The sequence below is a fragment of the Dromiciops gliroides genome, chromosome 1, assembly GCF_019393635.1.
Source record: "Dromiciops gliroides isolate mDroGli1 chromosome 1, mDroGli1.pri, whole genome shotgun sequence".
NCBI lineage: Eukaryota > Metazoa > Chordata > Mammalia > Microbiotheria > Microbiotheriidae > Dromiciops > Dromiciops gliroides.
The window spans coordinates 109,561,127-109,578,490 of NC_057861.1; the positions used below are offsets into that span (position 1 = coordinate 109,561,127).

Below are 17,364 nucleotides of genomic sequence, written 5' to 3' on the forward strand. Positions count from 1 at the left end.
TGTATTACCCTGCCCCAATCCCCAAACAAGACCTAGTACAAGTGCTCTGCATATAACAGGGGCTTAATAAATATTTGTTGATGGTGATGAAGTTAACAAATGAAAAAAAAATAGGGGAAGCTAGGTGGCACAGTAGATAAAGCACTGGCCCTGGATTCAGGAAGACCTGAGTTCAAATCTGGTCTCAGACACTTGACACTTACTAGCTGTGTGACCATGGGCAAGTCACTTAACCCTCATTGCCCCACAAAAAAAGAAAAAAAAAAGGAAAGATCTTAATCCTCTATGAGCCTATGACAATCTTGCGGCTGATGGCTCCAGGCAGTGTGTAGATGAACAGCACCAGGAAGACAATAAGGATGATCAGTATGAAGGCAATGATGATGTACTTCTTGTAATTCTTCCAGATGAGGTGGTACAGGCACTTGAAGGGGCTCACGAACCAGGAGAAGGAGGTGTCTGGGCGGCTGGGAGGGAAGCAAGCAAGGATTGTAATGAGTCAAAGAATCCCACAGTTTTGCCATTGCTTCAAGTAAGTGCCCATTAGTCTCAGGAGCAATTCTTAATAAGACCTTCTTGTGACCTCAGATCCAAAAGTTAATGATATGTGAGAGAAATACTTAGGGGTCAGGAAAGAGAGTATTTTCAATGATGACCCTTGTTCCCACTGTAAAGACCAGAGCGGTATCTCCAACAGATGTTTTTGCAGCTGATTATCTCCTGACTCTGGGGTTTGAAAACTACAATTTCCTCCAATTTACCTGACAAGGCCTTAACTGCTGCTGCTGATAATGGTGATGATGGTGATGATGGTGATGGTGATATACCCAGCATTTATAAAGTGATTTTAGGTTTGCAAAGCACTTTACAAATCCTCACAATGACCTTTTGGTGATAAGGGCTGTTATTATTCTCATTCTAGAGATAAGGGAAAAGCTGGGAGGTTAAGTAACTTGTCTAGAGAATCACACAGCTAGAATGTGGTTGAAGCAGGATGAAACTGAGGACCTCCTGACTCCATGTCTAGAGCTCTCAGTAAACAGATAAATTCATAAGTGGCAGGTGTTCAACAATGAATGTGAATAAACAAATACCTAGCATGTGCATGTGCGTGTGTGTGTGTGTGTGTGTGTGTTTCTGCTAGTCTTATGTAGAGATTACACGGGTTCAAGAAATTCACAACCTAGCTAGAGAGATACAATAAATAACTGTGAAACAACAGGAAATGACACAAAAGGAAGCATTAGACTCTTGGACTAGGGTCCCCAAGGTCCATGGGAAGGGTCCTCAGGCTTGAAAAGTTTTCCCATTGAGGCATTTCTCTAGACAAACACATCTGTTGCTCTCTGGGTGGACCAAACCTTAAGTGTACCTCCTGCTCTCTGAAAGGGTAGAAAGATGGTCTTCTACTCACTTGGGTTTGTCCAGGGGTTCTGGTTCTTTCCGAGCTTTGCCGACAGGGTTTTTTTCAGCTTCCTCAGCAGTGACTAAATGGAATTCAGCTTCTACTTTACCCTATGTTAGAAAGCAAATATTTTAATTTACCTCTGTTACAAAAATCTTCGCAGCAAAGCAGACATCCCATGTGTATAGTACTTCCAAGTCTGGATGACATTTGCCTCTCAACACAGGTGTTACAGGTATCATTATCCCCATCATACAGAAGAAAAAACTGGCAGGGAATTGCCCGTCTTTAAGATCACAGAGATTAATGAGAGGAAGGGTTTGATCCCACAATCTAGTATTTGTTTGTTTGTTTTCCCATTAGGAACACTGACAGCTATTTTAACTTTCCTACACTTCACAAATTTGCGTGTCGTCCATGCGTAAGGGCCATGCTAATCTTCTCTGTATAGTTCCAATTTTAATATATGCACTGCTGAAGTGAGCACTATTTTAACTTTCCTAAAGATTCACTCCACATCAATGAATCTCTGACTCTGGCTCTCCAGGAAGAGGACAGGGAGTACCAAGAAGTCATGTCAACAAGTATTTGGTAAGCACTAGCTATGTGCCAAGTACTATGTTAAGTACAAGGTAAAGAGACAGTCCCTGCCTTCAAGAAGTTCATATTCTAATGGAGGAGATATAAACATACATATGCATAAACAAACTACCTATGGGATAAATTGGAAATAATGTGTAGAGGGAAAGAGCTAGCGCTAAGAATTACCAGTCAAAAGGGGAGGTAATACCCTTGGGGGTTGAGCTTTGAAGCACAGCTTTAAGACCTGGCAAGAACCACCCAATGAGGAACATACTGTATTGGCAGCAGGAGAAAAAGATTCAGGACAGAGGTGACCTGTTGCCATGGCTTCTTGTCTGTCTCTTCCCTGTTGGTGGACAACAACAGTAGTTACCTCTTCCTGACACTGGCCTGACTTGTTTTTCCATTTGTTGGCTGAAAACCAACCTTCCCCAATGATACAGGGAATGGGAGAATGGTAGTTCTCCTCGGTTAGCCTCAGGTTTTCCCTCCCCCCTAGCTAGCTGACTACAAGGAAACAGTGTAGCCTAAACCTGGATCTGCCTTGGTCTCTAGTTGAATCAAGTACCATAGTCTCTCTGTTTCTGTCTCTGTCTGTCCATTCTCCACCTCCCCAACCCCTCTACCACAGGAATTGGGAAGAGCCAACCCAAATGGCCCTAGAAAAAAAGAAATGCATTTTAACCCTCTTTACAGGAAAAAAAAATGGTTGTAATATATTTAGTGTTATTGTTAAGGATTCTCTTTTCATTATATGAGTCATTTTTGATAGCTTTCTAAGCTATTTATTGAGTTAATAGTTTTCCTAATAGTCCATTTACTTGGGAGAGTGCTCATTATAGATTCAGTTTCCCCTAATTGTCCATGTCCTGGTAGTTTCCATTATATTTCTTTCTGGAGGAAAATTGTGTAATTGGTTTGTGGTGTTCAATTTTGCAGGTGCTTTCTGACCAAGGTCTAAATATGCCAAGAATTCTGAACTCTAACAGATTTTGTGGTATGGCAGCTGGTGGAAATTGAGGGTTTGCCCTGTTTTGCCAAGCTGCTTACCACAAGGTAAGGATTATGATTCTTCAACCACCTAATTAGTGGCACATCTTGAGTCCTACCTCTGGCAAAACTTGACACACGAGAAGTCAATGAGTCTAGCTTCCTCTTACCCTTCATGGGATAAGAGGACATAATCACTTACTGAAAGCAGATATGCTCAGAAGACTCTGGAAGACATAAATTCCAATGGAAACCAGATAAAACATTCATAGAAAAAGACCATAGATTTAGAATTGGGAAAGACCTCATAGGCCATCCAGTCCCTTCCCCCCTCCCCCATTTTACAGAGAAAACTGAGGCCCAGAGAGGTAAAATGCTTGTCCAAGATCACAGAAGGAGTAAGAAGCTAAAGTAGGATTTGAATCCAGGACCTGTGACTCCAGAGATCCTGCTCTTTCCCCTGGAGACAGCCACTACTCCCTAGGCTCAGGGTCTAATTCTCTTCCAGCCTATCCTGTATGTGTGGGCTATTGATTATCCTAACGAAGTGAGATATTCAGGATGTTTGCTTAACAATATTTCAGATAAATTCCAAACTTACATCTGTTGTTGTTGCTTTTGCTTGTCCTTAATTACTGCAGAGGACCATGGCATTGGGAAGTGATGTCATGACTGGCAGTGAATTGGATTTGTGAGGCAGGGCTGTGCAAAATCACCAGCCTCACTCCTCTAGAGCCATATGGCTCCAGTGGCAAGATATATATATATATATATATATATATATATATATCAGGACAACTGGATATGTCCCTGGATGTTTGCCCAGGGTCACATAGCTAGTAAGTATCAAATTTCTGAAGCTGGATTTGAACTCAGGTCCTCCTGACTCAAGGGCCACTGCAATACCTAGGTGCCCCCAAACTTACATCTACATAGTAGCTAAAGTTCTGGATCAAGAGCTGAGAGTTCAAAATTTCAAATCTTTTGTATACAGTACATTTCACTTTGTATCAGCTCATGTAGGTCTTTCCAGGTTTTTCTGATAGCATCCTGCTCATCAATTTTTTAATAGTAAACTACATTTATATAGTACTGTAAAGAGAGATTTCCTTACAATAAACCCATGAGGTTGATTATTGCAACAACAGTAATAGATAAATTTTTCTTCACAATAGCCCAGCAAAGTAAGTACCATACATGTTGTGGATTCTCCCTTTTGTCAGACATGTGATATGGAAATTTATTTCTCTTTGACCAAGTTTTGGGTGACCCAAGTCATGTGCCCCAGGACCCTCATTGTCATATAGCCCACCCTCTCACTGTGATATTCATTTTCTCATTAATCATTAACCAATCAGAGTTGATTGGTTCCCTCAGGAACACCTCTTCAAAGAGCATATAAACTGTGAGCCCACCATCATGAATGGTCTTTGATTTAAGAGAAACAGCCAAATAGCCATCCTTTTACTAATAAACACACTGATATTATTAATAAAATGATTAAATTATGTCTCTCAAACCCTTTTAAATGCCACAAGTAAACCACTTAACCTCACAAAGCCTCAGTGTTTCCACCCATAAAATATAGAAACTTCAATATTTGCATCATGGCATTGCTTATAATCAAACCAATTTGGAAATTTTGAGGTATAATATAAATGTGAGTTATTAATATTATCCAGAGTCTCTCTACAGAAGACTCCATGTCCTATATGGCTTCCGGAATGAATTTTAGGCTAATCGCCTTCTAAATGGAATTTAAAGCAGAATTATAGAATCAATAGCTTAATCTGAAGGCCACATATTAAGCTAAGGACATTGGTGAAGGGGTAGGAGAAAATGGGAAGGACAGAACATAGCTAGGCTTTGGATTTGCTATCTGTGAAATAATAGCCATAGCTATTTAATGGCCTGTTAGCATAATGCATTCACTGATGGGAGCTTCTAGGAAGTAAATGTATTCTGAATTGAGTTTCCTACTTCAGTAAAAATAATTTCTTGCTAAGATCTATCCTTTATATGATCATTCTAATGCTTTTAATATGAGATGTTCAGTTGTTGTTCAGTCATGTCTGACTCTCTATGACCCCATTTGGAGGTTTCTTGGCGAAGATACTGGAGTGGTTTGCCATTTCTTTCTCCAGCTCATTTGATAGACGAGGAAGCTGAGGCAAACAGGGTTAAGTGACTTGCCCAGGGTCACACAGCTAATAAGTGTTTGAGGCCGGATTTGAACTCAGGTCTTCCTAACTCCAGGCCTGGTGATCTATCCATTTCATTCTCTATTCTTCTTTTGATGCTTGCTTTTATGACCTTGGGCAAGCCACCTCCCTGAGCCTCAGTTTCCTCATATGCAAAAGGAGGGGAGTTGGATTATATGGAGTTTAAGGTCCCTACCAGCCTTAGATTTATGAGTCTATGCTTTAAAAACCAGAAGTCCAAGTTACCATTCATGTGTCTTCAGACAAGTCAATTTGCTTGTCTGAGCCTCAGTTTCTACATCTGCAAAATGGGAGTAATGATGCAGGCAATGTGTGTCTCACAGAGTTGTTGTGAGGAAAAGCATTTTGCAAATGGTCAAGTGCTAAATAAAGGCGCTACTGAGCTCTTGTTACCTGTCCCGAATGTACCAACCCATCCCCTCAATTCCCAGGTATAACCAAATGTGAAGCTCATGAGATTCAGGCACAGAAAGCCAAACTGCAGAGAGAACTATGGAGCTGACCTGGCCTTTGCCTCAAACTCATTCTCCGTAGCTTCAGACTCTTTATTGTGTCTGCTTGCATCTCCTAGTGCCTCCATGATGATGGGTGGGGTTTCCCCACCTTCCTCCTGACACACGGGGCCATATTCATGCACAGGTACTCAGTCACCTCAGTGCCCTGCTACAGCTTCCTCTTAGATCAAGAATAGCTAGAGATTGGAATGTGCACTTGTAGATGTACCCCTTATTTTAATCTATAGCTATATTTCTAAAAAGGACTAGGGTTATTAGAGACTGGACCAATGATGTTAGTGCTATAAGATACTCCCAGGAGAGGAAATTTCCTCCATCAATAGAGGTTGGCATCTTTTGGGCAACTTGACATTAGAATATACTGACAGATGCCCAGGGTATCCAGCACTCAGTATGTACCAGAGGCAGGACTCGAACCCATGTCTTCTTTGCTTTGAAGCCAGCTCTTAATGCACCAGGACATACTACCTCTCTGTTGTTAACAAGTTGAATGAAAATTAAGTTTTGGGTAATCACATATTTCTAGTGTCCTAGGGAACATCGCTGTTGTTATCTTTACCACCAACTGCCCTTATTCCACACCATGCAATGGTCCTGGTACTCAAAGGCTTTGCCAGTGTAAGACAAGCTCTGGCAGATGCTAGCATCTCGTTATCTTTGGTACTTGGCACGGGCCCAGCCGTGTAGTAGGCACTTCATAAATGCTTGTGGAATTAAATTGAACAAGCTTGGATGGCTTTCAAGATCTCCAGCGCTTAGCACTGGGCCAATCACATAGTAGGCCCTCAGCAAAGACTTATTGAATTGAATAAGTTTGGACAAATTATCCATCACAGGAGCATAGATTCAGAGCTGGGTAGGACCTGAGTACACAGAGTAAAAGGTCCTCATTCTGCAAATTAGGATGAGGTTAAACAAGTTGGTCTGGGTTACTTTGATCAGCCAATTTTCAATCATGCCTGACTCCTCAGATACTGGAGTGGTTTCACATTTACTTCTGAGGAGGAAACAGGCAAACAAGATTAAGTCACTTGCCCAGGGTCACACAGCTTTTAAGTGTTTGGGGCTAGATTTGAACTCAGGCCTCCCTGACTCCAGGTCTAACACTTCTATCCATGCCTCACCTATCTGCCTTTTATTAATCATGGCTCAGACAGAGGTTAGTTGGTTGTGGTTGTTGTTGTTGTTGAGTAGTTTTCAGTTATATCTGTCTCTTTGTGACACCATTTAGGATTTTCTTTTTTGGACAAACAGACTGTAATGTTTTGCCCTTTCCTTCTGAAGAAACTGATGCAAACAGGGTTAAGTGATTTGTCTAGGGTTACACAACTAATAAGTGTTTGAGGTTGAATTTGGACTCAGATCTTCCTGGCACATACCCCATCATGAAAAGAATCATAAAGTGAGTCCTTTAATAAAATGAAAAATCACTTATATTTCACAAAGCAGATACTTATCCTCTAATTTATTTTATAAATCACAAATTTCCTAAATTGAGTTTATTTAAAGCAAAAGGCAATCATACAAAATTTCTTAGAAGAGCAATAATATTTTGGAGGAGACAAGCATAATAGCTGTAACAATAAAATAGTCCACAATCAGGGAAGTTTTACATCCAGGGAATTTACTCAGCATGCCCAAACACAAGTACCTAAGGGCTACTGAAAGCTGCAGGGTGGCATGAGTATGCTATAGCATGTTGCTAAATGTTCTGTTGTTCAAAAAGTAGAGGAAGATGCATTACCAGAAAAAGGAGGTGGACTGGCCACCAAAGCCTGGGGAATGACAGAAAGATCAAGAGTTAAGAGATCTGAGGTCTTTCATCTCATCCTAGCTATTATTATTATTATTATTATTATTATTATAACTAGAATAAAACAGAGTGTTAGTCAGCTAGGTAGGTCTATGGATAGAGCCATGGGCCTGGAGTCAGGAAGAACTGAGTTCAAATCTGGTCTCAGATACTTATAGCTGTGTGACCCTGAGCAAGTCACTTAACCTGTTTGCCTTAATTCACTGGAGAAGGAAATGACAAACCACTCCAGTTTCTTTGTCAAGAAAATCTTGTGGCCAGCATTGGTGTACTATGGTGCACAGGGTCAAAAAGAGTCTGATGCGAGTGAACAACAGCAAAACAGAATGTCAGAGCTGGAAAGGTTTTACAGATCTATTCCAACCTCCTCTTCCCACAGATATGAAAAATTGAGGCTTAGGTTAAGTGGCTCATTTGCATGAGCCTTCTCTACTCATATGTATACCCAGTAATTTCTATGATTCCCTGTTTTGATAAATCTTCCTCCTTGTGGACAAACAAAGCTTTGAAAAACTACAAAAGCCCCTATTTGTGGGCACTGATGCCTCCTGAGTGATATTTTAATGCCCAGTATGACCAGATCACCATGCTGAGAAAATGCTCTCTCTAGGATCCCAGGCCTCAATGTCCAAGGCACATCAATGTCAGAGGCAACATGGGGAGCCCAGGCACACTCCAAGACCACCTACCTAGAGCCAGAGCCTAAGAGAATTGGGCTCTGGCTCTTCAAAGCCCCAGAGCCCTTGAGGGTTCCATTAACTCTAGTGCTTCAATGTAATATTAATGTGTCAATTCTGTAAAACATTATTTTATAGAATAACATTTTCCCCTAGCAGCACAGGCCACTTGAAAAACAATGAAGAAAACTCATTTGAATCAAACCTTAAAGACCTCATCTCCTCTAGCTTAGGGGTAATAGAAATTACTGGGTGCACTTATGAATAGAGAAGGGGGCACATCATGCAAATGAGCCTCTTAACCTAAGCCCCAGTTTTCCTTATCCATAGGAAGAGGAGATGGAACTTGATATCTGAAACCATTTCCAGCCCAGACATTCTATTTTATTCTTGTTATCATAATAGTAGCTAGTGTTTATGTAGTGTTTTGTTTGCAAAGTACTTTAGATAAGTTATCTAATTTGTTCCTCACAACTCTTGGAGGTAGACATTATCTATCTATCTATCATTTATGTGTCTATTCATCTATTTATTTATTTGCCCACCCACCCATCCATTTATTTATTTATGTCTATCCATCCATTTCTTTCTTTCTTCATTCGTTTGTTCATTCATTAATTTATTCATTCATTTGTCTATTTATTTATTTGGTGAGGCAAATGGGGTTAAGTGACTTGCCCAGGGTCACACAGTTAGTAATTGTTGGCACATCTTAAGTACACTAAGCATGGGCAAAAATACCAGTAATTCTTACTCTACATTCATGTGGTACTTTAGGAACTTGCCAGGGAAGAACACTAGGACCTTAAGAGATTAACTGACTTTCCCAGGGACATATAGCTAGTGTGTGTCAGAGGTGGGGCTGGAATCTGGCTGGGTCTTCCTGACTCAGAGGCCAACTCTCTAACCATTAGGCTGTGCTGCTTCTCATTTCCACTTTGTGGATAAGTAAACTGAGGCCAAGAGAGATGAAGTAGCTTGTTTAAGCTCTCGTGGCTCATAAGTATCAAATGGACTAAGTCTGACTCCAAGTCCAGTGCTCTAATGTGAACCTTTTTTGCAATGAGTCCAGTGTCAACATTCTGAATTCCTGAGGGCATCCTTGAGGAGCCAATAGTAGGATCCACTAACAGTCACACCAAGCCGTCCCTGAAAGCCTACCTGTCCCTAATGGAAATGTTATTTTGGGGAGGTGAGTGATGGCAGTGTCAGGTGGAAAAACCAAGCTTACTTCAATCATTTACTTGACACAGAAAAAGGTCACCCGCCCTCTCATTCCTTTCCCTTCCCCCTTACTGCTATCCTGGCCAGGGAAGCACTAGTTCCTGATTGCACATTTGTTCCACAGTGCTGATCCCAGGCAAGGCAAGGCAACAGGCATTTATTAAGTACTAATGATGGTCCGGGCAGTATGCTAAGTGCATATGTTTATCATGGGCTCTGATGTCTACCCTGGATGAAGCAAGGAGAGGATTATGTGAGGATTGGTGGTCTGAAGTTAACCGTGAGGTAGAGATCTAACCTACTTGAGTCTATTGGAAAAGCTAATGACCCAAGTTAGGAGAAAACATCTAGAAAACCTAGACTAGGTTTGAAAATTGCATTCCATATCTCTCTTCCTGACCCCCAAATCCCCTTCCCCACCCTTCACCCCTACCATATGCATGCACAGAATTATATGTTGAAAAGGACTTCAGGGGACAGCTAGGTGGCTCAGTGGATAAAGCAGCAGCCCTGGATTATGGAGGACCTGAGTTCAAATCTGGCCTCTGACACTTGACACACTTACTAGCTGTGTGACCCTGGGCAAGTCACTTAACCCCCATTGCCCTGTAAAAAAAATGGGAATTTTGGGGCAGTCTTGTGGAAGCTGAAGATGACACGTGAAGGCCAACAGATAACACAGAAAAAGTTTAGAAATTCAGAAATGCACAAAATATATGTGTAGTATTATATCATTATCAACATATTTTATCTTCTAATACCATAATTCAGACTTTTTCTCTGCTACAAAAACTGAAATCTACCTCTCTCAAGCTTACAACCATTATGCTTGTTTCTGCCTGATGAAACCTTGTAAGAGGAACAGCAGATAAAGAAAATGGGGATCCAGTTATCCCTTCCACATATCACACCTTTCCCCATGACAGTTGTGATATACTGCGGGTTGTCTTAAGAAATTAAAGAAAAGAAAAAAAGAAAGAAAAGGACTTCAGAGACCTTCTGGTCCAACTCAGAACTGAACAAAAGACCCTCTGCTGCATCTCGGTCCAGCTTCTCACTTGAAGACTTTCCAGGCAGAACAATCACTTTTTTGCATGATAATTCTAATATTAGAAGATAGATACCACACACCTACCCCTGAATTTTCTCTCCTTTTCTAGATTAAACATAGTTAGCCCTTCTACATCGAGGGGTTAGGGGCATGGCACCCCTGAGATTTGGAGAATCTCTGTAAAATTTTTTGGCCTTCCCTTTGTAGAAAAGAAAAAGTCTGAATTATGGTATTAAAAGATAAAATACATTGATAATGATATAATGCTATACATATATTTTGTGCATTTCTGAATTTCTAAACTTTTTCTGTGTTATCTGTTAGCCTTCACGTGTCATCTTCAGCTTCCACAAGATTCCCCCAAAATTCCCATTTAATTTCTTAAGACAACCCACAGTATATCGCAACTATCATGGGGAAAAGTGTGATATGTGGAAGGGATAACTGGATCCCCATTTTCTTTATCTGCTTTTCCTCTTACAAGGTCTCCAAACCCTTTGCCACCCTGGTCACTCTTTTGGAGGGATATTTACTTGCTTGTCAATGTTCTTACTAAAACACAAAACTCAGAAATGTCCAATAGTCCAGATATGGTCTGACTAGGGCAAAGGAAAGCATTTCCTTCATTTTGGAAGATACAGCTCTCTTATTTTAACCCAAGATCATATTAGCTTTTTGGCTACTGTGTTAACCCATATATATTGAGTCTGCAGTTGACTAAATACTTTATCTGACATGAGAGGATGCCCAATGCTCTGCTCACAAGCCACATTCTTTTAGGAGTAATGCATGGGATTCTTCCTGCAGTGTATTTGAAAGTGAACCAAGGCATGGGGTTGTCCTGGATAGTAACCAAAGCCTGTTTGTTTACTCTGGTTTGAATTTGTGATGAGTGAAAATTTCTGAGTGACAGAGTTTCTGGGTAAATTATAATCAATTTTATGAATTACAGCTAGGAAGTAATCAATAAAACTAACTCATTTACTCCTCCAGGTGAGCAAAGAGACCTAGCCTGTGGAACCTTCAAAGCCTTATAAAGACTTCAGAAAAGGGGTTTCACTTGAGGGTGGAAATCAACCCTGATTGGTTAACAAGTAATGAGAGGGAGTACCCGAGTTCAAATTCGGCCTCAGACACTTAACACTAGCTGTGTGACCCTGGGCAAGTCGCTTAAGCCCAATTGCCTCACTAAAAACAAAAAACCAAACCAAGTAATGAGAGAATTAATATTATCATGAGAGGTGAGTTTTTTCTAATAAGGGTCTGGGGAATGTGACTCTGATCACTCAGTCTTGGTCAAAGAAACTTGTCTACACCCATATCATCCTGTCTAGGGTAATCTAGTAAAAAGGGGGAATCCACTTACACCTAGACCTGTCTGACTAAAACACAATGGGCCCGAATCTACCAATTCACCTAAACTAGAATTTCTTTACCATTTGATCAGATGTAAATTTTCTCAGTTGGATGCATTTTGCCTAATGTTTCATCTCATTATCAGCCCTGCACTTCAAAGGCTCTATGAATAGCCTACAGAGGTTGATTGCTAAATGAGGAAAAGGAATGGGAAAAAACCTTAGTCTTAATTCAAGAATCATTTCCTTAACATTATTTTTGGGTGAGTTCAATGACCTGACCCCAGAGGTACTGCTTCGGATGTCCTAGATCAATGTTACAACCAAGCTCCCACCCAGGGACCAAAGACTAAAACCATGAGAACACAGGCGACCCAAGGAAATCATAATGATGTCTTATATGTTTGTGTTGTGTTTTCCCCTATTGATTATAAACTCCATCAGAGTTTCATGACCTTAAATGCCTCCACAGTGTCTGGCACAAGGTTTTGCCCAGCAGACACTTAATAAATATTTGTTGAATTTTTAAAATTGAGCTGAACTTTTTTATTGTAATAGGCTCAGAGCTAGAAGGACCTTAGCATTCATCTAGTTCAACCCCCCTTGGTTTGTGGATGAGGAAACTGAGGCCCAAGGAGGAACCCAGGACTTCTGACTTTAAATATAGCACTTTCTGTTGACATGCTCAAATAATTTTGTTCATTGATTCTACAATCATTTGTAAAGCAGCTTCTCTGGTTAGGTAATGTGCTAGATGCTGGAGATGCAAAGAAAAAATGATGGTGCTCTACGTAAAACTATCTAGGACCATGTTTTTCAGCTAGGCTCATCGTTCTGTGACGGTTTTCCCAAGCTCATTTTACTAGAGGTCAGATTTGAACTTAGGCATTCTGACTCCCTATCAAACTATTTTTTTTCCGCTTGACTATACTATCACAAATAACATCTGCTTTCTAGTTCCAGAGACAACCAGTTTACCCTCTGTAGGTAGGTGGCACAGTGGATAGAGTGCTGGACTGGAGTCAGGAAGACTTATTTTCCTGAGTTCAAATCCAGTCTAGAGATATTTACTAGCTATGTGACCCTGGGCAAGTTGCTTAACCTTGTTTGCCTCAGTTTCCTCATCTGTAAAATGAGCTGGAGAAGAAAATGGTGAACCAATCCAGTGTCTTTGCCAAGAATATCCCAAATGAGGTTACAAAGAGTTGTATACAACTGCAAATGACTGAACAACAACATAATAGAAAAGCCAAATACATACACCTGCATTGTACCATATATATCTAAAAATAATCCTTCAACACTCCAGTGGATCTTGGGTCTCATCAATGTATTTCTTCCATCAACGCAAATCACAAACTATCCATGCTTATTATTCCTGTAGAATTCTTTCCATGTGCTTCTATGAGTCTGACATAAGGATCTGCCCAATATTTTAGAGCAACAGTTTTCAAAGTGTGGTCTCTGGGCCCATGGGATCAAGATCCTTTCAGGGGATACTCTTTTTTTTTTCTTTTAGTGAGGCAATTGGGGTTAAGTGACTTGCCCAGGGTCACACAGCTAGTAAGTGTTAAGTGTCTGAGGCCGGATTTGAACTCAGGTACTCCTGACTCCAGGGCCAGTGATCTATCTACTGTGCCACCTAGCTGCCCCGGGGATACTCTCAATCAAAGCTGTTTTTACAAAAATATTATGATGTTATTTGCCTATTAAAATGCTCCTCTCTTTTCTAACTACATATTTGTGTGAATCCAGATCTTTTTTCCATATATTTCAGCCAAAACAACAAACTGCAACAGATTGCAGAAGCAGATATGAGAATCCAGCTGTCTTCTATTAAGTCAGACATTAAAGAGATTTTCAAAAATATGCAAAATAATGCCACTTCTCATTAAATTTACTGGCTTTGGAAAATATAGGTTTTTAAAAATTAAAATGTGTTATTTTTATTAACATGTAATGGGTTTATTATTGTTACCTTAAATGAATCAGTAAATATTTTTTAAATTTCTCAGATTTCTAACATGGTAAAATTAGATAGAAATGTTACAGAAAGAAAAGTTCTTTGGGGTCCTGAAGCCAAAAAGTTTGAGAACCACTATTTTAAGATCTTTACTTAAGTCCCAATGTTGCAAGGATACTAATGGAACACATAGGTGGTCCATGGGTTATCCCTTGCTTTCATTACATGGTCAACCCATGTTCTTTTCTCATCATGAATTTCTTGAATGATATCTTATATATAACTTCTTTTCTAAACTTTCTTGATTGTAATGTGTTGCAGTGGATACACATTTTCTAAGATATTGGGCTAATTGCATCAAATCCCAGAACTTTGTAGAACTTCCTCAATGAGATATCTAATCATCAAAGGAGTCTGGCCTGTATACTCAGGAAAAACAAAGTGAATGAAGAATGCCTGTTGTCCAGATTCAAAATAAGTGCAGCAATAGTTGTAATAGTAATAATTGTAATAGTAAAAATAATAACATATTTTACCTAGTAGAATTACAAAAGGGAACTCTAAAATTATCTAGCCCAAACTATACTTGAGTATTCCTCCTAAAAACATCTTTCTTTGTTAAATGGTCAATCTAAATTTCACTGAAATATCCAGTAATTATGAGCTTATTATCTTCAGGGGCAATCCAGGAGATGTACAAGGCAATTCACGTGCATTATATATTGTGAGAGCCTCAAAATAACCCAGTGAAGTAGACAAGGGAAGAATTACTGCTCCCATTTTACAGGTGTTGAAACTGAAGTACACAGCAGTAAGTAACTTGCCCAAGAACATAATCTAAACGAAATGACAAAGCTGAGTTAAATGCAGACATTTTAACTTCAAAGCCAGGGGTTGCTTCCACCAAACCAAACTTCTGCCATCTTGATAATGGATGAAGACTTCCATGTGTTGTAAACTACAGGTTATTACAACCCTGGGAAAATTTTAAAAGGCAGATCATTTTTTTTCTGTGTGTATAGCATTCTTGCCCTTCCCCCACCTCTTGTGGATAATATAAGCTAATCATAGCATAATTGTACATTATTCAAGTGTTTGTTCAAGACTGAATTCAAGTAATGCCTACTGAAAAGTTAATACCAGGGGTTTTATGGTCAGAACTGATTCAGAGATTGTCATCAAGATAACTAACCAATTACATATTGAAATGTAAAGAGAAAAACAAAGTTTTCACCCAGACTTGTAACTTAAATAGCACAGGGAACTCCCAGTATGGAAACTCTTCCCTTGGGCACTAAGAGATTCATGTAAAGTTCTTCCTCTTCATTTACTTACAGTGAGCTCTCCAGCTTTGGCAAAAGGCCACCAGCCCCTCACCCTTTTCTGCTGGAATATTGAGATTTTGTTTTCCTCACTCAAGTTGCCAGATTTGGGAAGATCACAGGCCTTGGCAGATTTTGCTGCTCGAGGGAAGCCATTGAGGTTCATTTCTAGAGAGCCTAGAAAGAAAAACCCATATCATTTAATCACAACAGTAGTAATAGTTAACACTTATATACCACTTATAGGTTTGCAAAGTATTTTACATATTTCATCTCATTTGGTCCTTGCAAAAATTCTGGAAGATTGGTGCTATTATTATCCCAGTTTTACAGATGAGGAAACTGATACTGAGAGGGATTAATGAGCTGCCTTGGTGTATGATGTAGCCAGAGTGTGAGAGTGCGATCTATGACTCCACAGAAGAGTGTAAACCTTGGGTCAATGTAAACAGCATAAGAAGCTCCAACTAACTCATTAGAACACTTGCACATGACCCTGGGCCATCCTTGACACTATGCCTTCTTCTTCTTCTTCCTTTTTTTTTTGCAGGGCAATGGGGGTTAAGTGACTTGCCCAGGGTCACACAGCTAGTGTCAAGTGTCTGAGACAGGATTTGAACTCAGGTCCTCCTGAATCCAGGGCTGGTGCTTTATCCACTAGCTGCTCCTGGCACTATGCCTTCTTTGTTCTGTTTCCATATAATACCTGACCTGGAGTTGGTGTGGGGAGATACCATTCCGTGCTACTGCCAGGGACCAGGTCTTGTGAGTAAACTCCCCTAATTCAATTAGCCCTAATGAAACCTATTAATAACCAAGCTGGCATGGGCTCCCCTTTCTTGAGCATCTCAATATTCTCTCAGAGGGTCTGTGTTCCTGCCATTGGAATTTCAGAACATAACAGAGCAGATCAGCCCCCTTATATTTCACCTTACAATTGGCGAGGCTGGCAGCACAGTGTGCCCCTCTACAAATATCACATCCTCACACCAGGGTCCTATAGCTAATAAGCATTTGATGAATGATTCTGATTCAGGTCTTCCTGGCTCCAAGTCCAGAACTCTAACCACCACATCACCCAGCTGCCTCTTTAAAGCAGAGATCTTACAACTTTTTCATTCATTTGACAAGCTCTGTGCCAGGCACTGTGCTTTACGGTGGAGCTGTTAGGATAAATGTGATTGCAACCACTAGGTATGAAGCTCATTCCACAGCTTCCATAAGGTAGATCAGCTGCTCCGGTTTCTCTCCCTCCTTCTAAAGGACATAAAATAATGACCCTACAGGTTCTCTAAAGAGTACAAGGAACCCTTAAGGTCAGGAGAGGGATGGTGCAGTTGAAGAGTTTAAGGGAAGGAAGCCAGCTTTTCCCAGTGAGAGATCCCATGGTTCCACATTGTAGGTCCTCTTATGGTGGCACCCTCAAGACTCACTGCAAATATACTAAAGGATAATAATATCTTCTATTTCTATGGCACTTTAGGTGTCAGAGGGTATTTACTTATGATTTGTGAGTAGTTAAAAAGAAAAGATGCAAGCACTATGAGCCATTATGGGATTCTTAAGAATAAATCAAGCCAGGGGGCAGCTAGGTGGTGCAGTGGATAAAGCACTGGCCCTGGATTCGGGAGAACCTGAATTCAAATCTGGCCTCAGACACTTGACACTTACTAGCTGTGTGACCCTGGGCAAGTCACTTAACCCTCATTGCCCTGCAAAAAAAAAATAGAAAAAAAAGAATAAATCATGGCAGATTGGCCTCATTTCCTTTTATGACAGTTTCTAGACTAACAGATCATGGAAACATCACAGACATAATATATCTGGGTTTCTGCAAGGTATTTGGCAGAGTTTCTCATGATTTCCTTGAAGATGGAGAGAAGACAGCCAGTTGATAGTACAGTTAGGTGATTATGGAATTGGTTGACTGATGAAATAAAGATCTTTGAATCAGTGTCAGCCTGAAAGGAAGTCTCTAGTGAAATCTCCAGACACTTGGTCCTAATTCTGTTCAATATTTCAATTAATGACTTGGAAGAAGCTTAATAAATTTGCAGTTGATGAAAGTTTGGAGGGATAGCTAGCATACTGGATAACAGAATCCTGATCCAAAGAGACCTTGACATGAGGGAGAGGAGTGCAGTGAATGTAACAGAATGAAATTTAACATCTAGGCAGAGTCTTAAACTCAGGTTCAACTCTATTAATATAGAATTGGGGAGATGTGACTAGCAAAGAGAACATG

The 17,364-nt window shown here is 40.2% G+C and overlaps 1 protein-coding gene and 1 non-coding gene across 2 annotated transcripts in view; both read right to left on the minus strand.

The window, feature by feature from the left end:
• Window positions 1-283: 283 nt before the first annotated feature.
• Window positions 284-17,364, minus strand: part of FER1L6 (fer-1 like family member 6) — a 178,545-nt gene continuing 161,464 nt past the window's right edge. The window contains exons 38-40 of the mRNA XM_043991801.1: window positions 15,133-15,296; window positions 1,415-1,515; window positions 284-467 (exon numbers count right to left, since the gene is read on the minus strand). Of these exons, the coding sequence (XP_043847736.1) occupies window positions 284-467; window positions 1,415-1,515; window positions 15,133-15,296 (449 nt within the window). The remainder of the gene's footprint in view (window positions 468-1,414; window positions 1,516-15,132; window positions 15,297-17,364) is intronic.
• Window positions 1,786-1,892, minus strand: LOC122737614. Its single transcript, XR_006354433.1, has one exon. It is a non-coding gene; the product is annotated as a U6 spliceosomal RNA (small nuclear RNA).